This window comes from Coturnix japonica, chromosome 2, assembly GCF_054131305.1.
Source record: "Coturnix japonica strain WE chromosome 2, WE-NBRP24, whole genome shotgun sequence".
NCBI classification, from domain to species: domain Eukaryota; kingdom Metazoa; phylum Chordata; class Aves; order Galliformes; family Phasianidae; genus Coturnix; species Coturnix japonica.
In genome coordinates this window covers 579281-605000 of record NC_140664.1, presented here as the reverse complement: position 1 = coordinate 605000, position 25720 = coordinate 579281, and the positions used below count along the sequence as shown (strand labels likewise).

Genomic DNA, 25720 nt, shown 5'->3' with positions numbered 1-25720 from the left:
GTTATTACCTCAAGGAGGGCAAAAAGTTCTCTACTCAGCTAATCAAATAATACAATTCAGAGTATCCCACATTCTTGGCATCAACCCTAAATTGTTCCGAGAGACTGGTGGGAGACTGTAAGGGAGAACAAGACCACACCAAAACCCGAGGCTTCAAGTCACATAGGAATGCTCCCTTTCCATTTAAAGAGGTGTAAAGGCTTCCCTTTTTCTGCAGAAAAGCAAAGGAAGGAGCTAGTAGGCTCAGCACCAACATCCACCCGGAGGCTGATCCACTTACAGTATCACTTGTTGGTCAATAACCACCAAAGAGCACCACAGAGGTTAATGGCTTGAGCAGCAAAAACAAATTGAAAAGAGCAAATAACCTTTAATGTCCCGTGACATGTTCAGCCTCCTGACAACTGCATTTCCTCTCTAGGCCCTTAATTTTCAACTATTATGCAAGACAGCAGCATGGCAACAGGGTTTCTACCATGTCAGCGATATTTGTGATGTTAGTGCTGCTCCTGGTGGTGTCACATACAGCCTCAACTGCGTATTTTGGCAATTCATGGTAATGCTGCAAGCTGCCCTTAGAACAGCTCTGTTTTTATTTATAAATGCATTAAAGTTCTTCGAAGGCACTTTCTCCTGACAGCATGCCCCCTTCTCAATGCTGGGAAGGACTCCAAGGAATGACACAAAGCTGTGGCAAGGGTCAGGTTGGGTATTAGGAAAAGGTTCTTCACCTTTTTGAGTGGTCAGGCATGGAATAGGCTCCCCATGGTCATGGTCATGGCCCCAAGCTGCCAGAACTCAAGGAACATACAGGCAATGCTCTCACACACAGAGTTTGGATTTTGAGTGGTCCTGTGTGAAGCCAGGAGTTGGAATCGATAGTCCTTGTTGGGTTCCCTCTACTTTGGGATATTCTAAGATTCTGTGATTTTATACAATTTTTACCTTTTCCCCCATGATGATACATAAATTAGAGAATCATTGAATACCTGAGTTTAAAAGCCCCAATGCTCAGAATGCTATGCCTGCATGCACTTCGCTGTACTGCCAGCACTGCAGCTCAGTTAGTTTTATTTCTTCCCACTTCAAACTAGAAGAAAAGATGTATTCCTGCCCTAACGAGTTTGTAAGTGAAAGATGGGACAGGGAAGCAAGATGAGAAGAAATAAAATCCATCAGTACCAGTGGGAATGATGATGGAAGGCAGTCCAAGCATAACAGCTTCCTACCAGGCTCATCAAATGCAAAAGAGCATCGGAAAAAGGGGATATTATTAAAAGAGGGTCAGCTAATGATGTCATTGAGTACTGATGGTTCACAGTGGGATATCTCAGAAGCTAACCTGGGCCATGGCTTGGCTCCCAATCCATCACAAGCAGTTGCTCCGAGCTGATCCCACAACAGCTTTCCTGACTTGCAGAGCCCCCCGGTACAGCCAGAGAGGATTACTGCAGACAGATATTGACTGAGGGTTTAATTACTTGGGGATAACAAGAGAGTTTTCCTGTTAAATTTGAAAGCGTTGCTAATGCCAAGAGTTTAATTGGCATCTCCTTTTTTAATGTAACTGGAACTGAGTGATCAGATGCTGGTGACAGAGGGACAAGCAAAAAGCCATCAGTTGTTACAGGCACAGCCCTACTTTAAGATCACACACATTACGGGATGCATTGAAACCTCTCTCCCTAAAACAAGGCTAAATAGGATCTCACTGATACACTGGGGTCATTCCGGCCTTTGCACAAGGGTAAATTTCAGTTTCAATTTCAATTTCAGCAGTCTTAAAATCGCTTCTGACCCCTCTTGTCAGTCTTATGACTTGCCAGACGTAGACAGAAACCGGCTAAATCTACATCAGTAGCCTATGGGTTCCCTTCATATCATACATACCCTGTGAGAGATATTCCACCCACTTCATTTGCTGCCATAATCCCTTCTCCTAGATCCATGACCAGATTTCCATCCAGTATTAACTTCCACACTTTCACCCAAACAAAGGTGCCTGGTTCCACCAACTAAACGCATCTTTGCTGAGCTGCCAGTAGGACAGTATTGTTCCCATCAGGATGCTGCTTCTGCCTGTAATTAATGTTTCATCATCGTTCCTGACAGCAAACAGCTGCTGCGTTCTCAATCACTCATCTTCTCGTGGCTCACTCTTTCCTAAAGGCTGGTTGGCATTATGTTGGCCTCCCATTCTATTCTCATACCATGGTTGATAACAGATTGGTTGGCTTCGTGACCTCCTGACCAGAGGCTTTTGGCCAAGATGACTGCGCTCAGTTTGCCAGGGTTTGAGTTCCACAGGGAATTCTATGCATCACTGTGTTTTACCCCAGCGACCCACAGCTGGGACTCTTCTGTTATGGATGAAGTCAGGTTTTTGTTGAGGTTGGCTGCTCTGCCCAATTTCTTTCCAATTTCTGAAATGTTGCCTTCATAATTAACAACTTCTATTCTCCCTTCTTCCTCAATCCCTGTTTCAGCTCCTTGCACAGCTCTTCTCCATGCCTTCCAAAGGGTTACACACCTCCTCATGCTTTGGAAACCCATCTTCTGTCCAAGCCCAGACTACAGCAGCTCTGCTTGACCAACTGAAAGCCCAACACCAAACCAGTTTGCTTAGTTCCTCCATAGGAAGAGGTCTGATCCCACCAGAACTGGGTCATCAATGGATTTTCCGAAATGTCCAAAAGTTAACCAATCCAGTAAAGTCCTAACGCTGTAAAAACTTCTCCAATTGAATAGTGGCCTGGAGAAAAGACAAAAGGAATGATCAAGACGACGTGATAGTCCAGATGAAGCTGTTTTCAAGGTAGGTCAACGTTCAAACTAAAACCCATGACAGCCTCCTGTTAAACCGCTTAAGCGAAGATGGAGAATGGAACTGCTGACAGCCCCTAATACACAGCTTTCCAACACACTGCTCTAATGCTGCAGCAGATCAGTAATTATACCGGGAAGACCAGGGGACCATTGTCCCATTAATTAGATTCCTTTTACCTCCATTAGCTCAGACGATTGGACAAAGTTCATTACGGCTTAATTCTGATTAGCTGAAATGGAGCTCTCATAGCACACGAGATAGGCAGGACCGGGTCCCATAGCCATGTGGGATGGGACATTAATGCTTAATCCTTCAGCACTGTGCTACCACCCTCAGTGACTGGCTACAGAGCCTCTAAGACATGGAGGGAAGCCAGGAAATACTCAGCCAGACCCTATTCAAGGCTTTCACTCCTTGTTTTCCAAAAATACACAGCGTAATTGCTTTTTCCAGAGACAGCTCCTTTTTAAATGCTCTTTTTCTGACGCAGGAAATAATAATAATAATAATAGCACTAGCAGCAAGAACAGTTGATACGTTTTAATTACAGAAAACTAATAACTTGGTCAGGCAGCAGGGCTCAATGGAAATACCGCACTGGGGTCTGATCCACAGGGAAAAGGTAAAAAAAAAAGTTTTGTGGAGCTGTGCTTCTTCTCTTTGACCTCCCCTGCAGGAGAATTGGGTTTGCTGCCCTCTTATTGCCGTAAAGAATAATTAACAAACATTCCTCCTCCAGGTGGTGATGGGTTGGCAGCTGGAATGGATGTTCTTGGACATGGGTGTCCAAACTGTTGGCTTGCCTGGGCCACAGTGAGTGAATAGGAATCATCTTGGGCCATATACACAAAGGTCGCTCCAAAAGAAATGCCTCCTATTTATTTCCAAGCTACAGGTACTGGAAGGTCACTGTAAGGTCCCTTTGGAGCTCTCTCTTCTCCAGGCTGAAGAACCTCAGCACCCTAATCCTATCCCCACAACAGAAGTCCTCCAACCCTCTGATTACTGTCATGGCCCTCCTCTGGACCCACTCGGACAGCTTCATGTACTTATTGTGTTGGGGGCACTTGATGATCTTAGAAGCCTTTTCCAATCTTCTATGATTCTCTGACATTGAAAGTGGGCAGTTGTAGCATACTCATGTATGTACCTGGTACCAGCACTTCTGGGCACCTACTGCAATTAAACCTACAAAATTTGGCTCGGGAAGCAGCCATGTAACTCTGCTCCTGATCCCTTAGCACAAACTGTTGGATTTCCTACAATCAAAGCAGCAAATATCCAAACACAAGTGTTGTGTATGACTACGTAAGTACATATAAATATATATTTTATAAACGTATGCATGCATATTTTATAAATAAACATGCACACGCAAACAGATAAAGGATTTAGATCCACTTAGAAGCCAAAGTACAAAAGGAAGGCTGCTTGAACTCAGTATATACTGTAAAGTATAAAAATGATTCAAAGGCACCCATCAAGGGGCAGTGTATTGGTTAGCAATACTAATTGCATTGCCTACATTACAAATGATATTGCTCCATTATTAAAGGGTCGGGACTATTTTATGTGCTCACATCTATTCAATTGGTATTTCGATCAATGGATGCATTACAAGCTTTCCCTTTAAGAGCCTAATAAACAACAAGATGGAAAGTAAAATTCTCCGTAAAATGACGCTTTTAAAAATCCATTTCAGGGGGAGCAATGGGTACTTTGCAAAGCTGCAACCACACCGAGTGGCACTCATTCCTCTTGGCTCAGAGTTAAGAAGTTCAGGAGGTGAAGGCATGGAACGATGGGATCTGTCCTCCTCCCCATTCAAAGAGAACTCAGAGAGGTTCCCAACAATTCTCCCAGGCTCAGAAAGGAAGCTTAAATTGAAATATCTAATATTTGCTTCCAATAAAACAAACACCCCTCGCATCTATTTAGCAGATAAATGGGGGGAAAAAAAAGCACGTGTTGGTCATGTAGGTTGGGCAGGATGAATTGGTCATATATTGATCAAAATGCCCTCAGAGAGATTAGGGAAAAGAGATGAGTGGAAAACATGGTCTGGTACATGTTTTTGATGCTCCTTTGGCCATGAAAATCCGCACCTATGCAGTGCAGAACATGTGGGATGCAGCTCCAACAAGGCCATATAAGGATTTCTACAGCTCCAAAGTGTAAAATCCCCAGTCCCCCATTTCAGCAACGTGTGTGTGTTCAACATGTATGTGAAATCAGAAAAAATTCGTTTGTGCTCTCCCATTAAAACTAAATCATTCTTCAGCCTCCACCATGCAGGACTCACACAGAACTGCCTCCCTCTGCTGGCATCAGAGCAACTGGAATGAAAGACAGGGATAACATCCTGAATGAACCCAAAACTGATTCATGGCACTGATATGACCCCCCGTTGAATCATAAAGGTTGGAAAGACCACTGAGATCACCTAGTTCAACCATCAACCCATGCCCGTGATCACTCAGAGCAGTGGCAAAGGTAGATGAAAAATGTATTTTAATGATGAAATGACTCTAAGATCCACGCAGGGCAAACAGAGAGTTACAGATTGGGCACCCTATCCTTACCAGGGTGTGCTCCTCACAAGGATGCTCAGCCACATCCCCATCTCAGAATCCCAAATCTCTAGGGTATTTTTGCACCCAAATCTAAAACTACTGTTTTGTAAGTCAAGGGTGAGACCAGCCATTCTAAGGCCCAAATACCCCAAAGCAAAGAGTGGTGACAGGTTGCTGGTTGGGTTTGGAGACCTTGGAGGTCTCTTCCAACCTTAATGATTCTGTGATTCTATCTGTTGCAGAGACTCACCATCAAGAAGAAGCAAGGCAGGGATAGAGCTCTGCAGCCTCACTATGCACAAATTCACTTCCATTAAGGTGAAACTGAATATATTTCTCTTAGTTTCCCACATTCCATAATCTGTTTTAGTTTATCCATCAAAGAAAGGAAACTCTGCTCAGGAAAGTGGCAGACAGACACTTTGCTGCATGCAAGAAGCCTGTACCTTAATGAAGATTTCTCCATCATTAAGAAGTATCTTGCTTCCCCCTGCCCACCTCAAAATAATCATGTTAAAGATGGACATGATCAAAGGATGGGTCAGGAGCCAAGGCTGGGGCCGAGGAGGGAAAAAATGAAATGCATTTTTGCAACAGCAGAGCAATTACCTTTCATTCGAGATGCTGTTGAAATCAGTATTAAGCCATTAAAAATGATTGAGGCAAGGCTGGTGGTGCCCCAGAAGGGACGGCAACAATTGGGAAAGGTGTGAGCTCTCAGAGCACTGCTCTTGTCCCTACAAGAGGGCACAGTCTGTCCCCACTGCGGGTGAGCAGAGGTCCAGCAGGGCAGGGAAGGAGCAAAGCAGAGCTTGAAGAAGACACAGTGAGATGGCTGTAATTTATACTCTCCTGCCTTTACTTTATGGCTTTCTTAATTCGGCTCCTGCTACTATTAATGTAGTTAATGTTGAGATTATATCTATTTTCTGGCGTCAGGCAGTGATTTATTCAAGCCATTTTTCCGGTGCCGGCTCCCACGCTGTTAAATCAAGCGACTTGCCAATTAAGTGCTGACTGGGGAAGTGGATGCAATCTTAACAGATATCTAACCGCAAATTAAACCGAGTGTTTCTTACACTTCTGCAATGCGCGAAGCTGGACCGCTGAACCTTGCTGAGCTGGGGAAAAATAAAAACATCCTCCAAAACAAAGGGAAAAACAGTACATTTGAAGAAGGGAAGAAAAAAAGCTGCCCTTCCCAGCAGGCAATCTACTGCCTTGGCTATACAAGGCCTGTCCCCAGCACAAGGGAGATAATTGAGATGTTCCCTGATGGGAACTTCGACCTACCAGGATCTTTATGTCTCCTGGAGTTCACACAAGACAAAGCTGATGTTCCACCTGGAGCAACTTTTTGGGGGTGAAATCTCAAATACCTCCTGGTGCTCTAAAACGTGATGAGCCGCCACCAGCCATAGCAATACCCAGGGATTTTGTAGAGGGGTGAATCATATCCCAAAAGTTTGGGTTTACTTGACACCTTGGTGGGGCCAACCGGGCTGTCACCTGCCTATTGCTTGGTTACACCAGGACACATCATCACCTGCTCATGTTTATCCTGTTCTTGTCATAAATTATCCAAATTACTCTAAATTACAGACCTGGAGCATCCCCGCTGCTGTCGTGGTCTTCAAGAAGGACCCAGCACACTGCAGAGGAGCAGAGCCAAAGGGACATTGGGTTCCCTTTAGGTTGGTGACCATTGTGAACCTCAAAACCCAACTCCCTAAGAGGTGATGAAGGCTCTCCTGCTCTCCAGCCTGCAACCTGACCACTATTGAAACTTCCCTACATCTATTACAATGGTTGGATTTGATTATCTTAGTCGTCTTTTCCCACCTTAAGGACTTTATGATTCCCTGCCTTGAAGACTATAATGAAAAGCAATGCGCAAAACTAAGCACTACTATTAGTAATTGTGAAGAGTTGTTGGGATAACAGCTCACAAGAAGAGGTGAACAGTGTTACGTTCCTTGAATACTGAGCTGCCATAAAGCAAATTAAAATAACAGGAGAAAGCCCAAACATATAGGGTGCTGTAGAAATACCACCGATCCCCATGCTCAAACCATACCTATGGCCAAGAAATAAATGAAGGATGGGAACAAACAGGTAAGATCTGTGTCTGGAGGATGGGAACAATTCTTGCCAGCTGATAAAATTCAAGCTAAGGGAAACACCATCCAGAGCTGCCGTCATAAATACTCAGTCAACAAGGACAAATGACTTCATGAGCCCCCATTGCAATAAAAGGATCGCATTCCTGAGTGGCACAGATGAAAATGACTGTCTGCTTTGTAGCACTGAAGGAAAATCTTCTTGCTACTGAGCTTTGGGAAGCCCAAACTGGTTCCCCAGCACAAATAAACCACACTAAGACAACACAAAGCAACTCTTACGTTATGTACCATCATTGCAGGAGTGAAAAAAATATTTTATAAAGCAATTAAAAATACCCAAAGAGGAGACTGCAAAGGGGCCAGGGAAGCTGGTACCCAATTCCCATCCATCTCCAGCAATGCCATGTTCTGAAACTCCCTGCCATGTGTGGCAGCATCACATGAACACTGCACACAAATATTGTTATATACATCTGAGGTCTTCAAATATTGGGAAAAAAATAAAAATAAAAATGAGCAGGACTTCACAAAAATCTTTTCAAACTCATTTTCCTATTACTATTACTAAAGTAATATACTTCCATCTTCAGCAGTAGGTACCTAAAAACCTGAAAAGTTCATCAGTCTTGGGGACTTATGTAAAATAAAAATAAAAATTAACTATTCAAATTTTGCAGAAAAATATCTACAAACGCAGAGGCATTTTGGCAACACAATTCATGGTCACCTTCACTGCAACATTCTCAATCACACTGTAACAAATTGGTAAGATTAGCTATTAACTAAAGGAAGTCAGGCTGGCAAGTTTGAAATACGCAAGTAGTCTAAAAATTTATTGATTATCGCAAAGGTAGTTTACTGCCACCCTTAAAAGTGGTCTAAAAGCGGTGTTTAAAACAGTGTTTAATGATCTGAGTTGGCTACGTGGCTGCGTTTTAGCTCTTTCTTCTCCCATTTGAAGTCTCATCCTAGTTCTATTTGGCCAGATCATCACTTATTCTAGGGGGAGTCCACCAAGGGTTAAGTGCTGTGCAAAGCACAAAGCAAAGAACGTCTCTGCCCTGAGAAATACAACATCGTAACTCATGCGTCGCACCATTTCTTGGCCAAACTCTGTTCCACTGACAATGTATTTTAAATCACATATTTGCATTGATCCAATTAATGCAGCTCTTGCTAAAGCCGATGATTTCAGAGCCTTCTCAAGGCCATCATATATTCTTGGTGGTATTTAAAAGAACTGGAGAACTTGAGACCAATCTCAACTTTTCCTTGTCTTCAAGAAACTTTGCAACATGATGATGGCATCTTCCCTGTTTTTCATCTTTTCTGCCGAGTTGGTTGACCCAAAAATGGGACAAGACTCAACTGTGGGATGTGGGGACACTCCTCCAAATCTGAATTATTCAGTTTCTTTCAAAATGTCAAGAAGAAGCACACACATTAATATCATTGCAAAATACAGCGGTGTTTGGTGCGGTGTTGGTATTCACAGCAACCCTAATTCTAACCCTAAACTCCAGCCTAGACTCACCAATCCCAATACAATATACTTTTGGCAACCCTGCCTGTGGCAGGGGGATTAGAACTAGATGATCTTTGAGGTTCCTTCCAATCCAAACCATTCCATGATTCTATGACTCTGTGCATCCACCCTTGTATGATTTCTACGACCAAGCAAAGATCCACAGCTCTGTTTCCATTGGGACCAGCGATCCGGTGAAGAAGGATGCTCCAGTTGTTCCTATGGACTTTATGGTCCCATATCCCTTCATCAAGGATGTGGTCCTATATCCCTTCATCAAGGACACACCAGGAGCCCTCAAAAGGCTCAGTGGGAGTCTGTCAGGATGGAGAGGTTGGAGGACAAGAAGGGAAAGAACCTGGGACATCCAATGGACTCATCTCCATATGAGAAGCATCCCCAAACCACAGACAAGTGGAATTGGAGACATTTTCCAAAGGTTAATTTAACTCCATGCCCATCAGGGTATTCTTTCACCACTTCTAACCATGCTTTGTTACCTTACTCTTTGTACCAAACCTAATTTCTTGTTCCTTGCAATGCATGCAAACATATCCCTGGGGTTCACGTCATATAGTGGATGTGATGGTGCAAGAACCTGGGATGTATCACTTTCAACGGGGCAGGAGCAGCATCCCAGCTGTTCCCATTCTACAGCGATTCTGAGGAACCAGAGGAAGAGAATTCCATGGCTCAAAAAAAAGAAAATACAAAATCCTTTGAAATGGGCTCCAAATTAAGAGCTGCACCGAGGCTGTCAAGCCCCTGCTAGCTGAGTCTACAGCACCTTCCGTGCAAAAAGGGAGCTTAGCCCATTTATTAGAATGATGAAAGCAAAGGGATCTAAAAATTGCACTCCTTCGTTAATGAGCAGCCGAAGGGATCGGTAAGCATAATTTCAGAGGCTAGTAATATTTTATATAATCGCCGAGTGGTTTAAATTGAAAACCCCCAACTGAATCAATATTTACTGCATTGAAACGAAATGAATAGTAATAAGTCACTAAGCTCCCTGTCCTGTTTCATAAAATAAAAAATTATAAAAATGAGCACAGGCGCAGAGAGACTATCACATTAACTTTTACAGCACTTGGGGAGTCATCACCGACTATTCTCATAAAATAAAATTCTAAAAAACCTGCCGGAGGAAACCTTGCTTCAGCATTGCCAACAGAAAAAGCCAAACAGAAGCTGGGAGTTCAGGCAGCCCATTCCCTAAGCAGGCAGAAAGATCCTGGCTGCTTGGAGAAGCATTTCTTCCCTGACTCTACACTGATGCTGAAGCTCTAGATAAACACAGAACTTCTTGATGGAGCATTTTCTGCGGTGTGATGCCATGCTCTGATTGTGATAAAGGCTCTTTTCCCAAGTTATAGGACAAAATCTAACTATTTTAGGTTGTGCCAGGGGAGGTTCTGGTTGGATATCAGCAAAAAATTCTTATCCAAAGGTGTGGTAATGCATTGGCACAGGCTGCCCAGGGAGGTCATAGTTATCACCCCTGAAGGTGTTCAAGAAACACTGAGATATGGTATTAAGAAACATGCTTAGCGGGCATGGCATGAATGGGCTGGGGTTGGACTTGATCTTAGATATCTTCTTCAATCTTAATGATTCTGTGTTTCTGTGACATGGTGAGGACAGGTCAATGGCTGGACACAATGATCTTGGAGGTCTTTTCCAACCTTAATGGTTCTATGACTCTAAGGCAAACCCTGTCCCTCTCCCTCAAAGTTTCCAGAAGTGTTTGGAGAATGGAACAGGAGAGGCCATTTCCCATCTCCATTGCTCAAAGTTGGATAGCTGAAAAGCTTGAGAGCAGCATTTCTCTAAGTTCCTGCTACCCAGAGGAAAATAAAGGGCATTTGCAAATTGGATTGTACAAACTTCTCATATTCTCATATTCAATCAATAAGATTAGAAAAGACTGTAATGATCATCAAGTCCAACCATCATCACCACCATGCCCACTAAATCATGTCTTTTCATTCTTACAGCCCTAGGAATTCAATATGGTGTAATTATAAGTTGTATAATTACAGCAAAACACACTTCTGTAGTACCTTGAGGTACTGGCACATGTAGCCCTGAAATGCGGTGGATGCCCCATCTCTGCAGACATTCAATATCAGGCTGGACAGGGGGCTCTGAGCAATGTGATCTAGCTGGAGGAACCCCTGTTCACTGCAGGGGAGTTGGACCAGAAGGCTTTTAAAAGTTCCTTTCAACTCAAATGATTCTAAAATTTTATCTTGATCCATGTACAAATGCTACAACCAACACTTCTTCCGCAGAGGAAACCATTCACCAATTTTACATTGCGGAGAACCAATGTCTTGAAGAACATTTCAGTGACCAGTACTACTGACTCCAAACATCCAGATCCTGGGATTCCCATCAGCATTTATGAATCAGCACCTCCCAAACACCCTCTGCTCAGAGTAATTCAGTTTTTCACTGAGGAAAGAAATTACCCAGATGCAGAAACATTCTGTCCTGCAGAAGATGTTTAGGTGCACAGAAGCTTTGAAAAACAACCTGGATCTTTTTCCTATTTTATCCTTTTCTTTACCTTTCACACTCTATTTTTGAAGCTGTATTCCTGTTCACAGTTCACGTTCACGGTTTAGAGGGCAATACTGGTGGTGGATGGGCAGCTGGACTGGATAATCTTGGAAGACTTTTCCAATCTTAATGGTTCTATGACTCTATATAATTCTATGATTAACAAAAACAGCAGAAGGTAATTCTAGAAAATATAAACTCTAAAAACATGACCTAAACTTTTCAACACACTTTGCCAAAGCCATTGCCCATCCCATGCACAGTTTTACAGCGATGGAAAAAATAATACTCTCGCTTTTCTTGCATTTTTAGGCATTTTTTTCCCAGCACCTTCCCATTTCTTCCACCCAACAGCCATGCTGAGCCCTGGGTTGTGTTGAAACACAGCTGGTTGTTGCACGTCCAGAAGAGATCAAGACTCTCTTAGTGGGAGGCAACAGGAAATAATTCTTGCCACCTCACTCCTGAACACAGCTCCCACCAAGAATGTTCCTTCCCATGCCAAAAATAACATTTGCCCTCTGTCCCCTTTTCTTCAAGCATTTCAAATGCAATCTACAACAAGATTTAAGGTCCCTCTGTACAGCTGGAAGAGATGCTGCTGATGTTAGGGTTCACAGTGACCAAGCCATAAAACATTTTTCTATATAAAACTGCACTAAATGACATGAGGTTGGTGTTTCAACGGTGGGTTCTCCTTCTCAGCCTCCGTTCATGCATTTATTTTCATTTCAGCACAAATGTCAGCAAGTCCCAGGCTGCCTGTAGCAACCCGAATCCAAACTCACCCAAAATAACTTGAGAAACAATTATTAAATCCCTATTTTTCCATGGGGATGGATTAAAACCACAGGAAATTATTTGTAATCAAAACATACTCCGAACTGCAACACCACTGATGGCTCCGGACAGGTGGCTATGGTGCTTGTGCCAAGTTTGGGAACCCCCTCTGCCCTTTTTTTCCACTTTCCCAGCTTTAACAGCTGTGACCTTGTAGACCTCCCTGTGCACTTCTGTAAATCCTCCTTCCAATGGGCAGAACCAGGGATGGATAGACAGACTAGGGAGTGGGAAGGCACCAGTCACAGATGTTCACGCAACTCCAGAGGGTTCCCAGCTTCTCCAGGAGCTCAGTCCCACAAAAGTGGGATGGTGCCAAGGTCAGGCACGGGGCAGATCCAGCTCCCAGCCCTGGGTTTGGTGCAGTAATGCCAAGATCCAGCAAACAAGATGCTGTGCGAAGCCACAGTGTGAGTAGCACTTACAGCTTCATCCAGAAGCAAAGTTCAGATTGGGTTTAAGGAACAATTTCTTCTAAGAAAAAGGCACTGGAATGGGTTGCAGGGAAGTGGTGAAGTCACCACCCTTGGAGATGCTTGAGAGATGAGGAGATGTGGCACTGAAGGACATGGTTAGTGGGCATGGTGTGGATGAACTGGATGTTAGAGGCCTTTCCAACCTTAATGATTCCATGATTCTATGAAAGTGGTTACCCAGGCAGGTAAACCCACAAACTAACAAAAAACACTCTGTTTCTAGGAGCTATGAATAGTAAAAAAAATCATTTAGAAGTTCTTAGGTTAGAGACATTCAAAGTTCTTCGGTCAGAGATAACACATAGAATCATGGAATGATTAAGGTTGGAAAAGACCTCCAAGATCATCCAGCCCAACCATCAACCCATCCTCACCATGTCCACTAACATCCCTAAATACCACATCTCTACATTTCTAGAACACCTCCTTGGGCAGCCTGTTTTAATGAAAGACCACTCTTTTGGAGAGGTTTTTCCTCATATCCAACCTAAAAAACCCATATAGAAATTCCAAATGAAAAACACAAATGCTCTACCAAATAAAGGGGTTGGGAGGAAACACAGCAGTAATAGCTTCATGGAGCTCACCCCATCAGAAAGATGAAACCATGGGAAGAAACCTCATGAAATTATAGGACAGACTGTAGACAGCAATAGCTTCATTCCGCTGTTTCAGAGCAGCCCCATCAGACAGAATTTGGGTCTAGAAAGAGGAAATCACTGAGAAAGCTGGTTACATAGATCTTGCATACAAGAATCATAGAATACCTCAAGTTGGAAGAGACCCACAAATATCACTGAGTCTAATTCCTGGCTTCACAAAGAACCACCCTAACCCAATCCCTGGACATAAGCAGGAACATTGGAAGTTCTATCCAAACATGAGAAATAACTTATTTTCTTTGAGGGTGATAGAACACTGGAACATGGTGCCTAGAGAGGTGGTAGAGTCTCTTTATTTGAAGATATTCAAAACCCATCTGAATGCTTTTCTCCAGCTCCAAGGAAACTCTTATAGTAGGGTGGCTGGATTGGTGATCTGCAGAGGTCCTTTCCAACCCCTAAAATTCTGTGAAATTGTGAAGTTTAGGGTGAAAACAGGCACTAAGAGGCAAGCCCAGCTTAACAGAAAAGCAAGAAATATAATGTATTCATGGAATCACAGAATCATTAAGGTTGGAAAGAAAACTAAGATCACTCAGCCACTCAGATCACTTAAAGCCATTACCTCTTGTCTTATCACTAGTCCTATCCCCAGTCACCTCACATTAAAACTTCTTTAGGTGTATAGCAAGGTGTAAGTAGTATTTGGGTTTGTCTTCATAACAACCCTTAATTTTGGCTGAAAACATCAATTACTCTATTTGAAAAACAAAAAAACACTGAAATAACTCAATTTTCACAGGACTTATGATCCATGCAGCTGCAAAGAGGGAACCATGTAGTCTGCCCTCTGTAGCCCAGGGCATGCAAGGACCCAGAGCATCAAACAGCAGCATATAGCAACGCATCACTCTGCAATAATTAATCCACGAGTTTCTTCCAGCCCCTTTTAAATTGTTTTTGTTGTGGCTTTTTTTTTTCTCACGCCAAGAAGAACCAGATGGATCCATCTTTTGGCCTGAAAGTGAGCTCAGTGTTTGCTTAGCCTGGAAAGAATTAATCAGCTGAAAATGAAGCTCGAACGCTTGCCAAGCGAAACGACCTCTCTGCCCCCACGAACCCATTTGCTTTTCCTTTCTATGAGTCCTGAGCCTTCCCCGGGTGCTCGGTGGGGGCAGCCCAGCTGCCAACAGCAGTTGGCTGCATCTCAAATGGAGGTCCTGTGATTTTCCTGCCGTTGGTAGCTAATAGGAAGTGATTAGGGTCATTGCTACGGAGCAGGGAGCTGCCATTCAGCCACTTTGCTTTTTTGCATCTTTTTTTCTTCCCCCTTTAAATACCGATTTTCACACCAGCAATCGGCACAGTAAAATCACTGCAATTGAGCTACTAAGGAGCTGGGAGAAGTTGGGAGCATTTGTAGCAAAAAACACATTTGGTGAAAGAGGAAGGAGAAAAGAAAAACAAGAATTACTCATATTTTGGGAGGGTAGAGATTCAGAAATGAAATACATCACTCAAGCAGCTGTCACTGTCAGGTGAGAAACCAGTGGCACTGTAAATACTCAGTGCCACGAAAAATATTCTCAAAATGCTCTGCTGTTAGGTGGGATTATCGGCCCTATAAAAACCACTTCCAAAGGTTAAGAACTGCTTCAAAATGAGTTTAAAATACAGTGTGTGCAATTTTGCAAACCGTATTCCCAAGCAGATTTCATCTTTCCAGACTGCTCAGCTGGGCTAACAGTGAATTTTCACAGCTGGCATTGGGGGAATGTGGATGAACCAAAGGAACGGTGACATCGGAAACCTCATGGACCCATGAGACAATTTATACAGGAAAAAACAGATGTCTCAGGACAGAATGAGCAGCAATGAGTGAGGTGAAAGGGCTTTGGAGACCTGCTTCAGTTCCTAATGTCACCACGTTTTGTCCCTGTTGTCACCTTCAGCAAGATACGCCCCCAGTTTTGGGACCCTTTGCCTTCTGCATCACAGGAAATGGCCTTGAGTGGTTTCAGGGGAGGATCATATAACTCAGGTTGGATATTAGGAAAAAAATCAAACAAAGTCACCCCAGGGAAAGATAAAAGTGCTCAGCCCATCTCAGACTGCTGGAGTCCCAGCACCTGAAATCATCCCAGAATCAGAGATGATGTCTCCATTTGTCTGGGCACCAACTTCTCCATTTCTCTACCTGCGTTCTTGCAATAGACCATACAGTTCCATTTCAAAACTGCTGATCCACAGCTCAAAGTTCTCAACTTCTAATCTGTATAAACCTCCTTGTTAAGGATATTCTGCTTTTCTTTGATACTCTGAAAGCTGCCTGAAAGCAAGGAGAGGCGATCACAAAAGAGGGGAAAGAAATCCCGGCTAATGAATTACCACTCATCAGCAAATCCTCTAGGAACTGTGCTCTCTGCCCATTATGAACACTAAGTAAAACACTTCAGCTTAAGACACAACTGGGTGGGAGCACCCAGTCAGCAAGACACTGCTGATGAGCAGAAACTCGTTAAGAAGCAACACAACCACTTGTGAGCAAGTCTGCAGTGTTACACAACGTAGGCAATGCCTTGCACATAGCTTTTAGCTGTTCTGCTCTCTGCCTTGGTGACCCAACATCCACACCACAAACAAACTTAATTTCACCTACAACATTTGCTTAGTGCCATACTGGATATTTCAGTGCAGCACAAGAGTATCCTTGGGATTCGTTTCACCTGCAAGGAGATGAGGTTGAGGGTTCAAAACTGTTCTATGAAGCAACCCCATGCCCAGCGATGTGGATGTGCAGTTTAGGAGATAAAGACTGAAATTAAGGAGTTTGTAGAAACATGAATAGAATCATAGAATGGCTTTGGTTGTAAGTCTTTATTGTGAGAGTGGTGAGGTGCTGGAACAGGCTGCCCAGAGAGGTTGTGGATGCCCCATCCCTGTAGGTGTTCAAGGCCAGGTTGGATGGGGACATGGGCAGCCTGGTCTAGTATTAAATAGGGAGGTTGGTGGCCCTGCTTGTGGCAGGGGAGCTGGAGATTCATGATCCTTGAGGTCCTTTCCAACCCGGGGCATTCTGTGATTCTGTGGAAGGGGCTTCAAAGATGATCTAGTTCTAACCCCAAAGTTCTATTATTCCCACTTCTGGAAATAAAGAAGTGGGTTTTCTATAAAATCCTGAGGTAATTTTTCTCTGGAAAGAAGCAAATCCAAACAGTATTTCAAAACTCTGTCCTCATCCTGCCTAAAACCTTCCTAGGGATGCAGTTGGGAAAGAGACTGCTGGTGGAAATTGCTTCTTCTGTAGCTTTAATTTACAGGATACAGCTGCGTTTTGCTAGGTTTAAGGATTACAAAAGCAAAACTGTGTCCAAATGATGCTAAATAAGGAAGTCAGAATTCTCCAGCTTTGAAGGAAAAAAATTTGAGCACTTCCCTTTTCTATCCACAAGCAAAATAAACCCATGAAGATTCAGCATGTGGTAAATCCACAAGATCTCCCAGCAAGATCCAATCTCGGTTTTGAGAACTGTGGGTGCATGGAAAAGGATGTGCCCTGTTGATTGAGAACTCCTTCCGTCATGCATCAGGCTCCAGGAAGATCTGCAAGAGGGACTGATCCAAGATGAATGCAATCCCGAGTAAATAATCTATAATTGCCTCCCCGGGTTCGGAAGTGACACATTTATTTTTAATAGAATCCATTCAAAACTCTGCTACCCCATTAACCAAAATTAAAAAAAGAAAATCCCATTATTCTTAAGTATTTCCATATGCATTTAGAGCTGGCAGTTAACCTCTGAGTCCCAGTTTTATTTTGTTTTCATTAGTTCCTCGAAGTAGAGCTCAATTACTATAGCCACCCCTTAAAGGAGGGAAGCAACAAGCACAGTGGTGCTTGGATATAGGGTATATCTGCATCACAGGGTATATATTCAGTAATATACATGATGAGATCAAGTGCACCCTCAGGGTTTGCAGATGACCCCATGATTAGTGGTGCAGTTGACACAACAGAAACAACTGTTGGCATCAAAAGAAACCTGGAAAGGTGGACTCAAAATTGAACCTTATGAAGGGTTCAATAAGGCCAACTGCAGGGTGTTGCATTCGTGTCAGGGCAATGCAGCCCACAGCAGTGTGGTTAGAGCTTGACAATCTTCAAGGTCTCTTCCAACCTGACCCATTCAATGGTTCTATGATTCCATGATATTGCCTTGTGAGGCTTGCCCTAGTATGGGACAGGTGTAGGTATAGGGTATAAGACACAGGAGCAGGTTGGTACCAACAAGAAGTCAGGGCTTGGATATTTGCACAAAAAAGACAAGGCAAGCACCCAGATGTCAGTTGTGTTTAGGGAGAAGTAGGAGAGAGAGAAAAAAAGATTGAATGTTATAATGTGGCTTTCCTTCTGTGAGGGGGGAATGTATAAAAGATTAATTCAGAGCCTCACCAAGAAGAGGCGACATTGTTTTTTAAAGCCTTTAACTAGTCCTTAACAGAGACTGGATTATGTTAGGCCAGATGTCAAGACTTCTCCGAAACAATACAGGGTTGTGTATCTCATACGATCCTCATTAAAAAGATTAAGAGTACTTCCTATAAAAAAAAAAACATATTTTCAGACAGGAGCGCTGGTTTCCTCCTGCCTGTAAAGTCTCCAATCCCAGCAGACGAATTTCACTTTAATGAGATGTCATTTTTGAGAATGGTTTAACATCCCTTCAAAAAAAATCTTATCCCTAAACCTTGTAAAACCACGTCGAGATTATTAAAAGAAAATTTACCACACAGACAAAAAAAATAAAAAATAAAACAAAATAGAACCCCGCCAATTCGCAGAATCCATGACACGGCCGTTTTTAAATGTGATGGAAAAGGCTTTCCAAGTTATCTGCTTAAACAGAGCCTTTCTGTTTACTTCTCACTTTCATGTCAAATGAATTTGGGAAGAAAAAAACTGACAGGAACTTTAAGGGCATTAGTCACATTTCAACTCCTTTTCAGATTAACACAGCAGAAGCAAGGGAGGGCTGAAGCACGGCCACTCGTCGTGATAAAAGCAAATTAACTCCTGGTGCTCTGACCTCTGACCATTGGGTTACAATGCCTACAGTCCATTTCCCTACGGGACAGCACCACGGAGAGCAACCCACACCATGAAGACAACATCCCCATGGAGCATCATCACTATGAGCCATGGAGATAAACACCTCAGTATGTTCACTAAAGCAAAAAGAGATCAAGCAGGGATAAAATACACAGATAGAGGACAAAATGCAGCCTTTGTGGGAATAAAACAAATCTCCTCACAATACACAGTGGCTTTGATTAAAGCATCTCCCCACCAGAACACTCAGCAATTATCAGAGGCCAACAGTTTTCTGTGTTTTCTCTGAAACTTTTGTGATAATGTCCCGGTCCCGTAGCACTACAAGATCACAATACAACCCCCAATCCTCACCCACAGAAGCTCTCACCCTCCCTGTGTTCATTAACACACTGTGAGTTAACGAGTCTTAATTCCAGCACGCCACACCAGCAACTCCGGACCACTCTAACCACGCACACTTTTTCACTGCAAAACACAAGGAAAACCATACCCCGTGTTCACATAGCTGGGATGGAGATGCCAAAGCTTTTGCTTTGGTTGCCAAATTAAGTTGGAGGTAAGCCCTAAAAACGAAGGATTTATTTGCCCTGCGCAGCTCTCCAAAAAGCACGTGCTGACTTCTCCTGGAGGTGTGCTTCAGTGAATACATGAGAGCAGTGCCTGCTTAGCAACATGGAGAAATAATCAGGTATAATTTATTTGCCTCTGGCTATTTCTGAGACAGTGGGTTGCAAATGGAGAGAACAGGATCCTGCAGACATTGAGCAATTAAACTGCATCATCAGCCTGCCTATAGCTTTTCTTGCTAAAAACAACGCACCTTTTGGTCTCCATCCTGCAATATTGAGATGTCTCTGTCTACAATTAGCACGATTATAAATATACCTGCTTGAAAAAGCCTTATATCTTAAAATCCTTCAAACTAAATGCTGTGTGGAGGTTCTTCTTGCATGGGAATGCATCTGCACTGGGACAACAAGAGGAGTCCAGTGGATTGCCACAAGCTCCCTGTGGCCTCCAGGCGACTCCTGGGGAAGAGGACAAGACTGGGACTGGTGTCCCTACCAACCCAACCCATTCTATGGCTCTACAATCTTTAAGATCCCTTCCAACTCAAGGTCAATGATTCTATGATCTTCCTCAACTGCTGGAAATAATTCTCAGCAAATATCAAGGAGTTTGAAGGGACCTCAAGCCAAACTAATGAGCTGCTGGGCTTTAGGACAAATGACTTCCAAACAATAAGCACCAACGTATCTCAACCAATTCTCAAAAATGCCTCAAAATCTGGATGTTGCCATCTCCTTTTCCAAAGCAGATGGACATCCTGGGGAGCCACATGGTGCAGCTTCAAAGCAACTGAACTACTCTGCACTGCCCTGATTTGCAACACAAATTGGGATATCTGGAGTCACAAGAATATGCTCCCCAAAAATAGACACAGTTTTAACACTTATGCCAAGAGCCAGTATTCGTGGTGAGACAACCATGCAAGAATTAGGAACAGCAATGAGTCTTGGAAAAAACATGCTGGCACACATTGATAGGGTATGTGTAGTTTTGTCTCGCAAGAAAATACTTCAGCCTGCCCACAACTTCCTTAAACACGGGTTTAAGGAGAGAAGATGCAAGAAGTTAATGTAAATGCCAGTGCCAAGGTCACGCCAAGCCCAGCACTTATGCCTCTGATCACCCTGTCTCCTTGACACACTGTCACTGTCTTACTGTTTTGGTTCCTCTTCCAGGGTGGAAGAGAGTAGACATCTTCCACTTTGGGGCAGGGTGACAAGTTCAGCACCAATTTTCTAGGGTCACTGGAGCAGGATAGCTATGGCTTAGAGGCCACTCTTCAACATGGTATGAAAGACACACTGTCTTTCAGCAAGGCATTGTACACAAGAAGATAGCGACCATGGAAAGAGCTCAGCACACCAATGTGAGATTGGAGGAAAAGTCAATGATGCTGCATGGAAGAGGAAATCAACTGTGGGGACGCTGCTGGGGCAGTGTTGGGCTGTGTGTGGAACGTGGAACATGGAACACAAGCATCCCAAAGGACATCTCCTGAAACTCCTGTAAGGACATTAAATGTCAGAGATGGCCCCATGGCCACCCACAACCATACTACCCCACCATGATGGCAGGAAAGCAGCATACAGTAGATTGAAAAGCAAGAGCAAACCAGCACAAAGCAATCTTTCCTTCCCAGCAGGGAAGCAGCATTTGCACCCAGTGTCATAGTCAAGCATCAGCCCATTTCACTGCCCTAATCACCCAATTCACCCTAAGAAATATGCATGGGAACACATGGCAAGGGCTGACTCAATCCCACAAGGGTCCTGTCCCAAGCTCTGTGCATTCACACTTGCTCCAGGCCAAGGAACAGAAAGAAAAGAAGAAAACAAAACTAAAATACACAAGCTTATCCTCTGCTGACAAGTCTTTCCTACTGAGCAGGCACTTTCTCTGACAAATGTTTTATATTTTGTTCTTTACTTATTTATAATGCTGGAGGGGAAAGTTTATCCCTCAAGAGAAGAAGTAAACTTTTCTGAAGGAAATAGCTGAGGTTCTCCACTGGTGCCAGATTATATTTGCAGACAGGTTGCTTTTCTTTTAAACACATGCATCATTATTTTGCAAGAAAACTGTTCAAAGTGGGTCAGTGCTTAACTTGCCCATCACTGGGATCTATAAGCACATCAGCCACTAGGCACAGGCTTCTCTGCTCCCCAAAAATTGTCTTAAATTGGGGTTGCTGCTCCACAAATGAGTGATTTGAGGTCTTCTGTTGCTCTTGGGGACAGCTCCTGGTTTCCTCCCAGAAGGGAGCATGGACATTCACCACTGCTGCCTTCATCTGGATGCTCAGTGGTATTTTGGTTTGGTTCATAAAACTCATCCCTTCAGTGGATTGTTTCCAGTGAAAGGTTTTGCATGGGGAATTATTTCTATCAGCCAGGAGCACCCTCCTGCCATAACCTTAATCTGCCAGCTCCAACCAAGACACGCTGAGATGCCGAAGCCCAATAAGATTTGCCCTACCTCTTCCAGGAGTTGGATTCAATGAACCTCATGGGTCCCCTCCAGCTTGAGATATTCTGTGATTCTCTGACCTCTTCCTCCAGTAGTTTCTCCAATCCTACAGCACCCTCAACTTCACTTGTCTTCAAGCATAGTCTATCAAGTCTGAACATCATCTCTGGTTGACCAAGCAAATCACTTGGCCATATTGGCTCCCAACACCAGAAGCATGGGAAGAGACTGGGAGCAGCAGTCTCCAAAAAGCTGCTGTAGAAGAGCTAAAAGCCATTCTAAATACTTTCGTTACTGAATGCATTGCTTCATTCTTTGCAACCCCTCCTTGTGAAGTGGCTCAGCCCTACCCTGACTGTGGAAAAGGCGTCCACATGAGATTTCTAAGTGATGACCAACCGCAATGTCAATAGGAGAAAATGAAATTTAAGGCAAGCAAATCACAGCCCTTCTGAGCTCTGCTCCTGCGAAGCAGAGAGAGATAAGGGGGTGGAGTGAAAAGGAGGATCAATAAATCTTAACCTCATTCACAATGATCTGGAGCTCTTATTAAGTAAATTAATTTAAGTTAATTTAACTCGATCATGACTCCCGATCACAGTGATTTAGTGAGGGGGAAATTGCATTAGGAAAGGCCACACTCACTAGATAGAAGAACGGAAGAAAATTAGATCCACTTAGCAATGTGAATTAATATGGAAATAGCAGGTGTAAATTTAACCTTATCAAGAGAGTGAAAATTATCTTCATAAATTTGGAGAAATAGCCCCCAAGTTGCTTATAAATCTATTTAAAACAAAAATATTACAAAAAGTGTAGTAAAATTAATTTAAGATATACTCACATCTTTCGCCTCAAGAAAAGTCAGCGGCAGGGTGAAGTTTAATGCAACCCAGCAATAAGGGGAGAACACAACTCATCACCTTGGGATTAGCAGTGGGTACCTCTGGACCTGCAGTGACTTTACCCATAACCCGTTTCCATCAACACATTCATCTTTGTTTTTGCTTGAAATTAGGCAGTGTTTGTTGACAACAACTTAAATGCTTCATACAACCCTGCAAGGCTTCCCATTGGTCACTGCACAATACGTACCCAAATAGAGCGGGGAATTACTATGAACACATTTAGGGACAAGAATATAGGATGGTCAGAAACACAGCTGCTGCCCAAAGTATGTAAAGACACCACATTAAATCAGGCAATATCACTTGCCATGTAAAACTCTTGCCTATCACTTTTGGTGCCCCAAAAATGTGGATTTTGCAGTAGAAACTTCCTCCTAGCCACAACTACATACAAGTCTGGGAGCATCATTCAACCCCAGCACCACTAGCCTTTTAACTTCACACTTTTGGCTTTAAAAAGGGTATTAAAATGTCAACTGTTTGATATGATGCACAAATCAAAACGTAGAAATGAAGAAGTGACCAAATCCATGCTGCAAAATAGTCCAGAAAAGTTGTGTTTTCCCAGTAAAGCAACTGGAAAAGCAGCTCACAGACCCCTAAATCATTCAGCATCCAAAAAGATGTTATGAGCAAAGGACCATAAGGGGGAAAAAAAATGTTAAACTACTGAAGAAGCATTTGCCATGTGCTTCCTGCAGACACCGCTGATGATTGATTGCATACAATGAAGGTAAGAGGGAGACAAAGTAAGAGATTTATTGCTTCTTTAAAATATAATTGTTTTTAATTTGCTGATGGTGTTTTATCAAGATTTGCCTGAAACAGCCATAAGAACTAAACTTCATTATTTAATGAAGTCAAAGATATATGGATAAAATTATTCTACAAGTGGGAGCTCTCAGCCAATTCCAGACGGATGAAAGGATTCCTCCTCTGCAAAACAGACAGAGCTCTCAGCCCAGGAATTCTGCCCTAACCTGAGCCCCTTCTGCTTCCTTCAACTGTGAACCTCCCAGATCTGGAGATAACATAGGAGGAAGAACCTCAGCCAAACGCTCAGTGCAGCAATTGTGTCACTTAAATCTCTGATTTGGGACAAAAGGAACTTAAGCTGCAATGAGATAAGTTCAAGTTAGATATCAGGATCGATCTCTTTACCAAAGCATTGAGACAGGCTACCCAGAGGGATGGCGGAGTCACTACCCCAGAAGGTGTTCAGGAACAACAGAGATATGGCACTGAGGGGCATGGTTTAGTGAACATGATAGGGATGGGTCAGTGGTAGGAGTTAATGATCTTGGGGGTCTTCTTCCACCTTAGTATGAGTGGGCAAGGTGGTGATGAGTTGACGGTTGGACTGGATGATCTTAGCAGTCTTTCATAGCTTCTATGATTCTATGAGTGGGCATGGTGGTAATGGGTTCATGGTTGGACTTGATGATCTTAGAGGTCTTTTCCAGCCTTAATAATCCTATGATTTTGTCCCGGTGCAGTCATTTCACCACCATTAAACTCACCCATCTACAGCTCTGCAAGATTCATCACAGGGAAGAAGCTGAGATCTGATAATAAATAACTCTATTTCCTCTCTGGCACGTGCTCACTCTTCCTTGCTCGCTCTCCTTTATGACTGATGCCCAAATGCCCCTATAAGAAGGACATAAAACTAATAGAGAGCAAGCAAAGAGGGCTAAGATGAGGAAGTGTCTAGAAGGGAAGATGGAGGAGGAGCAGCTGAGGTCCCCTGGTTTGTTCGGCCCAGACAAGAGGAGGCTGATAGGAGGCCTCATGGTGGCCTACAGCTAACTAATGGTATTCTATAGTCAACTCATGGCAGCCTACAGCCCCCCTCAAAAGAGCAATGCAGGGGCAGGTGCTGATCTCTACTATTTGGGGACAGCGATAGGACCCAATGGAAACAGCAAGAAATTCTATGACATCAGAGCGATAACATCACAGTATGACACAATGATGCTTAACACGAAGACTGCTGAGTTGAAAATTGTCTTGTTTGAAAGCGATTGCAGAATCTAACCCACTAACAAGCATCATCCACTAGATACAGATTCCCCTCCTAAGAATAAAATGGGAACAACTATGGAGCACATCGAGCTCAACTTGGCTCACCTTTTTTCTTTCAAGACCCCACATTAGCACAGAGACCTAAAGCAGTAGTTTTGCCCAAACCTTGTATCTTTTAACATTTCACATTCATAAAAATTGGAAACAAAAATCAACCTTCTACCAGCCTCTTGGATAAATGGGCAGCACTCAAAGGGAATGCAGAGACAGAAAGAATAGTAATGGTAATGGGATTTTCTGTATCACAAACATAAGCAGCAGCTATTTCCACTGAGACAGGTTGCCCTTCCCAGATTTTAATAAAGAAGCAAAATTTGCTCCAAAATGGCTAGTTCAGGACAAAAAGGCAGCTACTTCCCAGGAAAACTAAGACAGAGATAGGGAAAGGTAAAATTGAAGCCAACATGGATATAAATGCATTCATTAGGGTCAATTGGGTTGGCTGACACTCAACCATTCCTTCTGCTAAGTTAAGAAAAAAAACAGTATTTCTTTTTTGGAGTGGCCAGATCCACAGCCACCAGAGAAAACAGGAGATTACAACAGGCGAGAAACAAATCTTCATTTGCACACAAAACAATCAGGCACAGTAATTACTGGCAGCAAATTATGAACATCTGAGAAGTAATACTACTTTCGATTTTACTGTAACAAAATTCACAGTACAAAAGCCATACATTAAAACATAAACAATAAATGGTAATTATTTTTTAAAAGCTTCTATTTGGGCCAAAGAGGTAACATAACAATTACAGATTTGATGGTCTGACTTTCAATAATAGCATAGCAATCTTATAGAATCATTTAATCATTTAGGTTGGAGCCGAACTCTAGTGTCATCAAGTCCAACTATTATGCTTAGACACAATTTGTCTTGGCCTCCAAAACATTCCTGGTAAAATGTTCTATTAGATAACAGTGCAGCTCGTTTATAGCTGAAATACAGACATCTACCACGCTTTCAGTGAGCTCCTCCAAAGCGCAGATGTGCACAATAGTCTGATTTTCGGGCGCTCCTGTGTGCATGCAAGATTTGGACTTAATGAT

The 25720-nt window shown here is 43.1% G+C and overlaps 1 protein-coding gene across 4 annotated transcripts in view; it reads right to left on the bottom strand.

Annotated features, from left to right (window-relative positions):
- ZC3H3 (zinc finger CCCH-type containing 3) overlaps window positions 1-25720 on the bottom strand; it is a 137689-nt gene that overhangs the window by 55438 nt on the left and 56531 nt on the right. Inside the window, exon 5 of one of the 4 annotated variants that reach the window (XM_085536868.1) lies at window positions 1-2752. This exon is cut by the window's left edge and continues 2792 nt beyond it. The exons of the other annotated variants lie outside the window; for them this stretch is intronic. Within the exon in view, the coding sequence (XP_085392994.1) occupies window positions 2623-2752 (130 nt within the window). The 3' untranslated portion in view covers window positions 1-2622. The remainder of the gene's footprint in view (window positions 2753-25720) is intronic. 4 annotated transcript variants of the gene reach the window in all.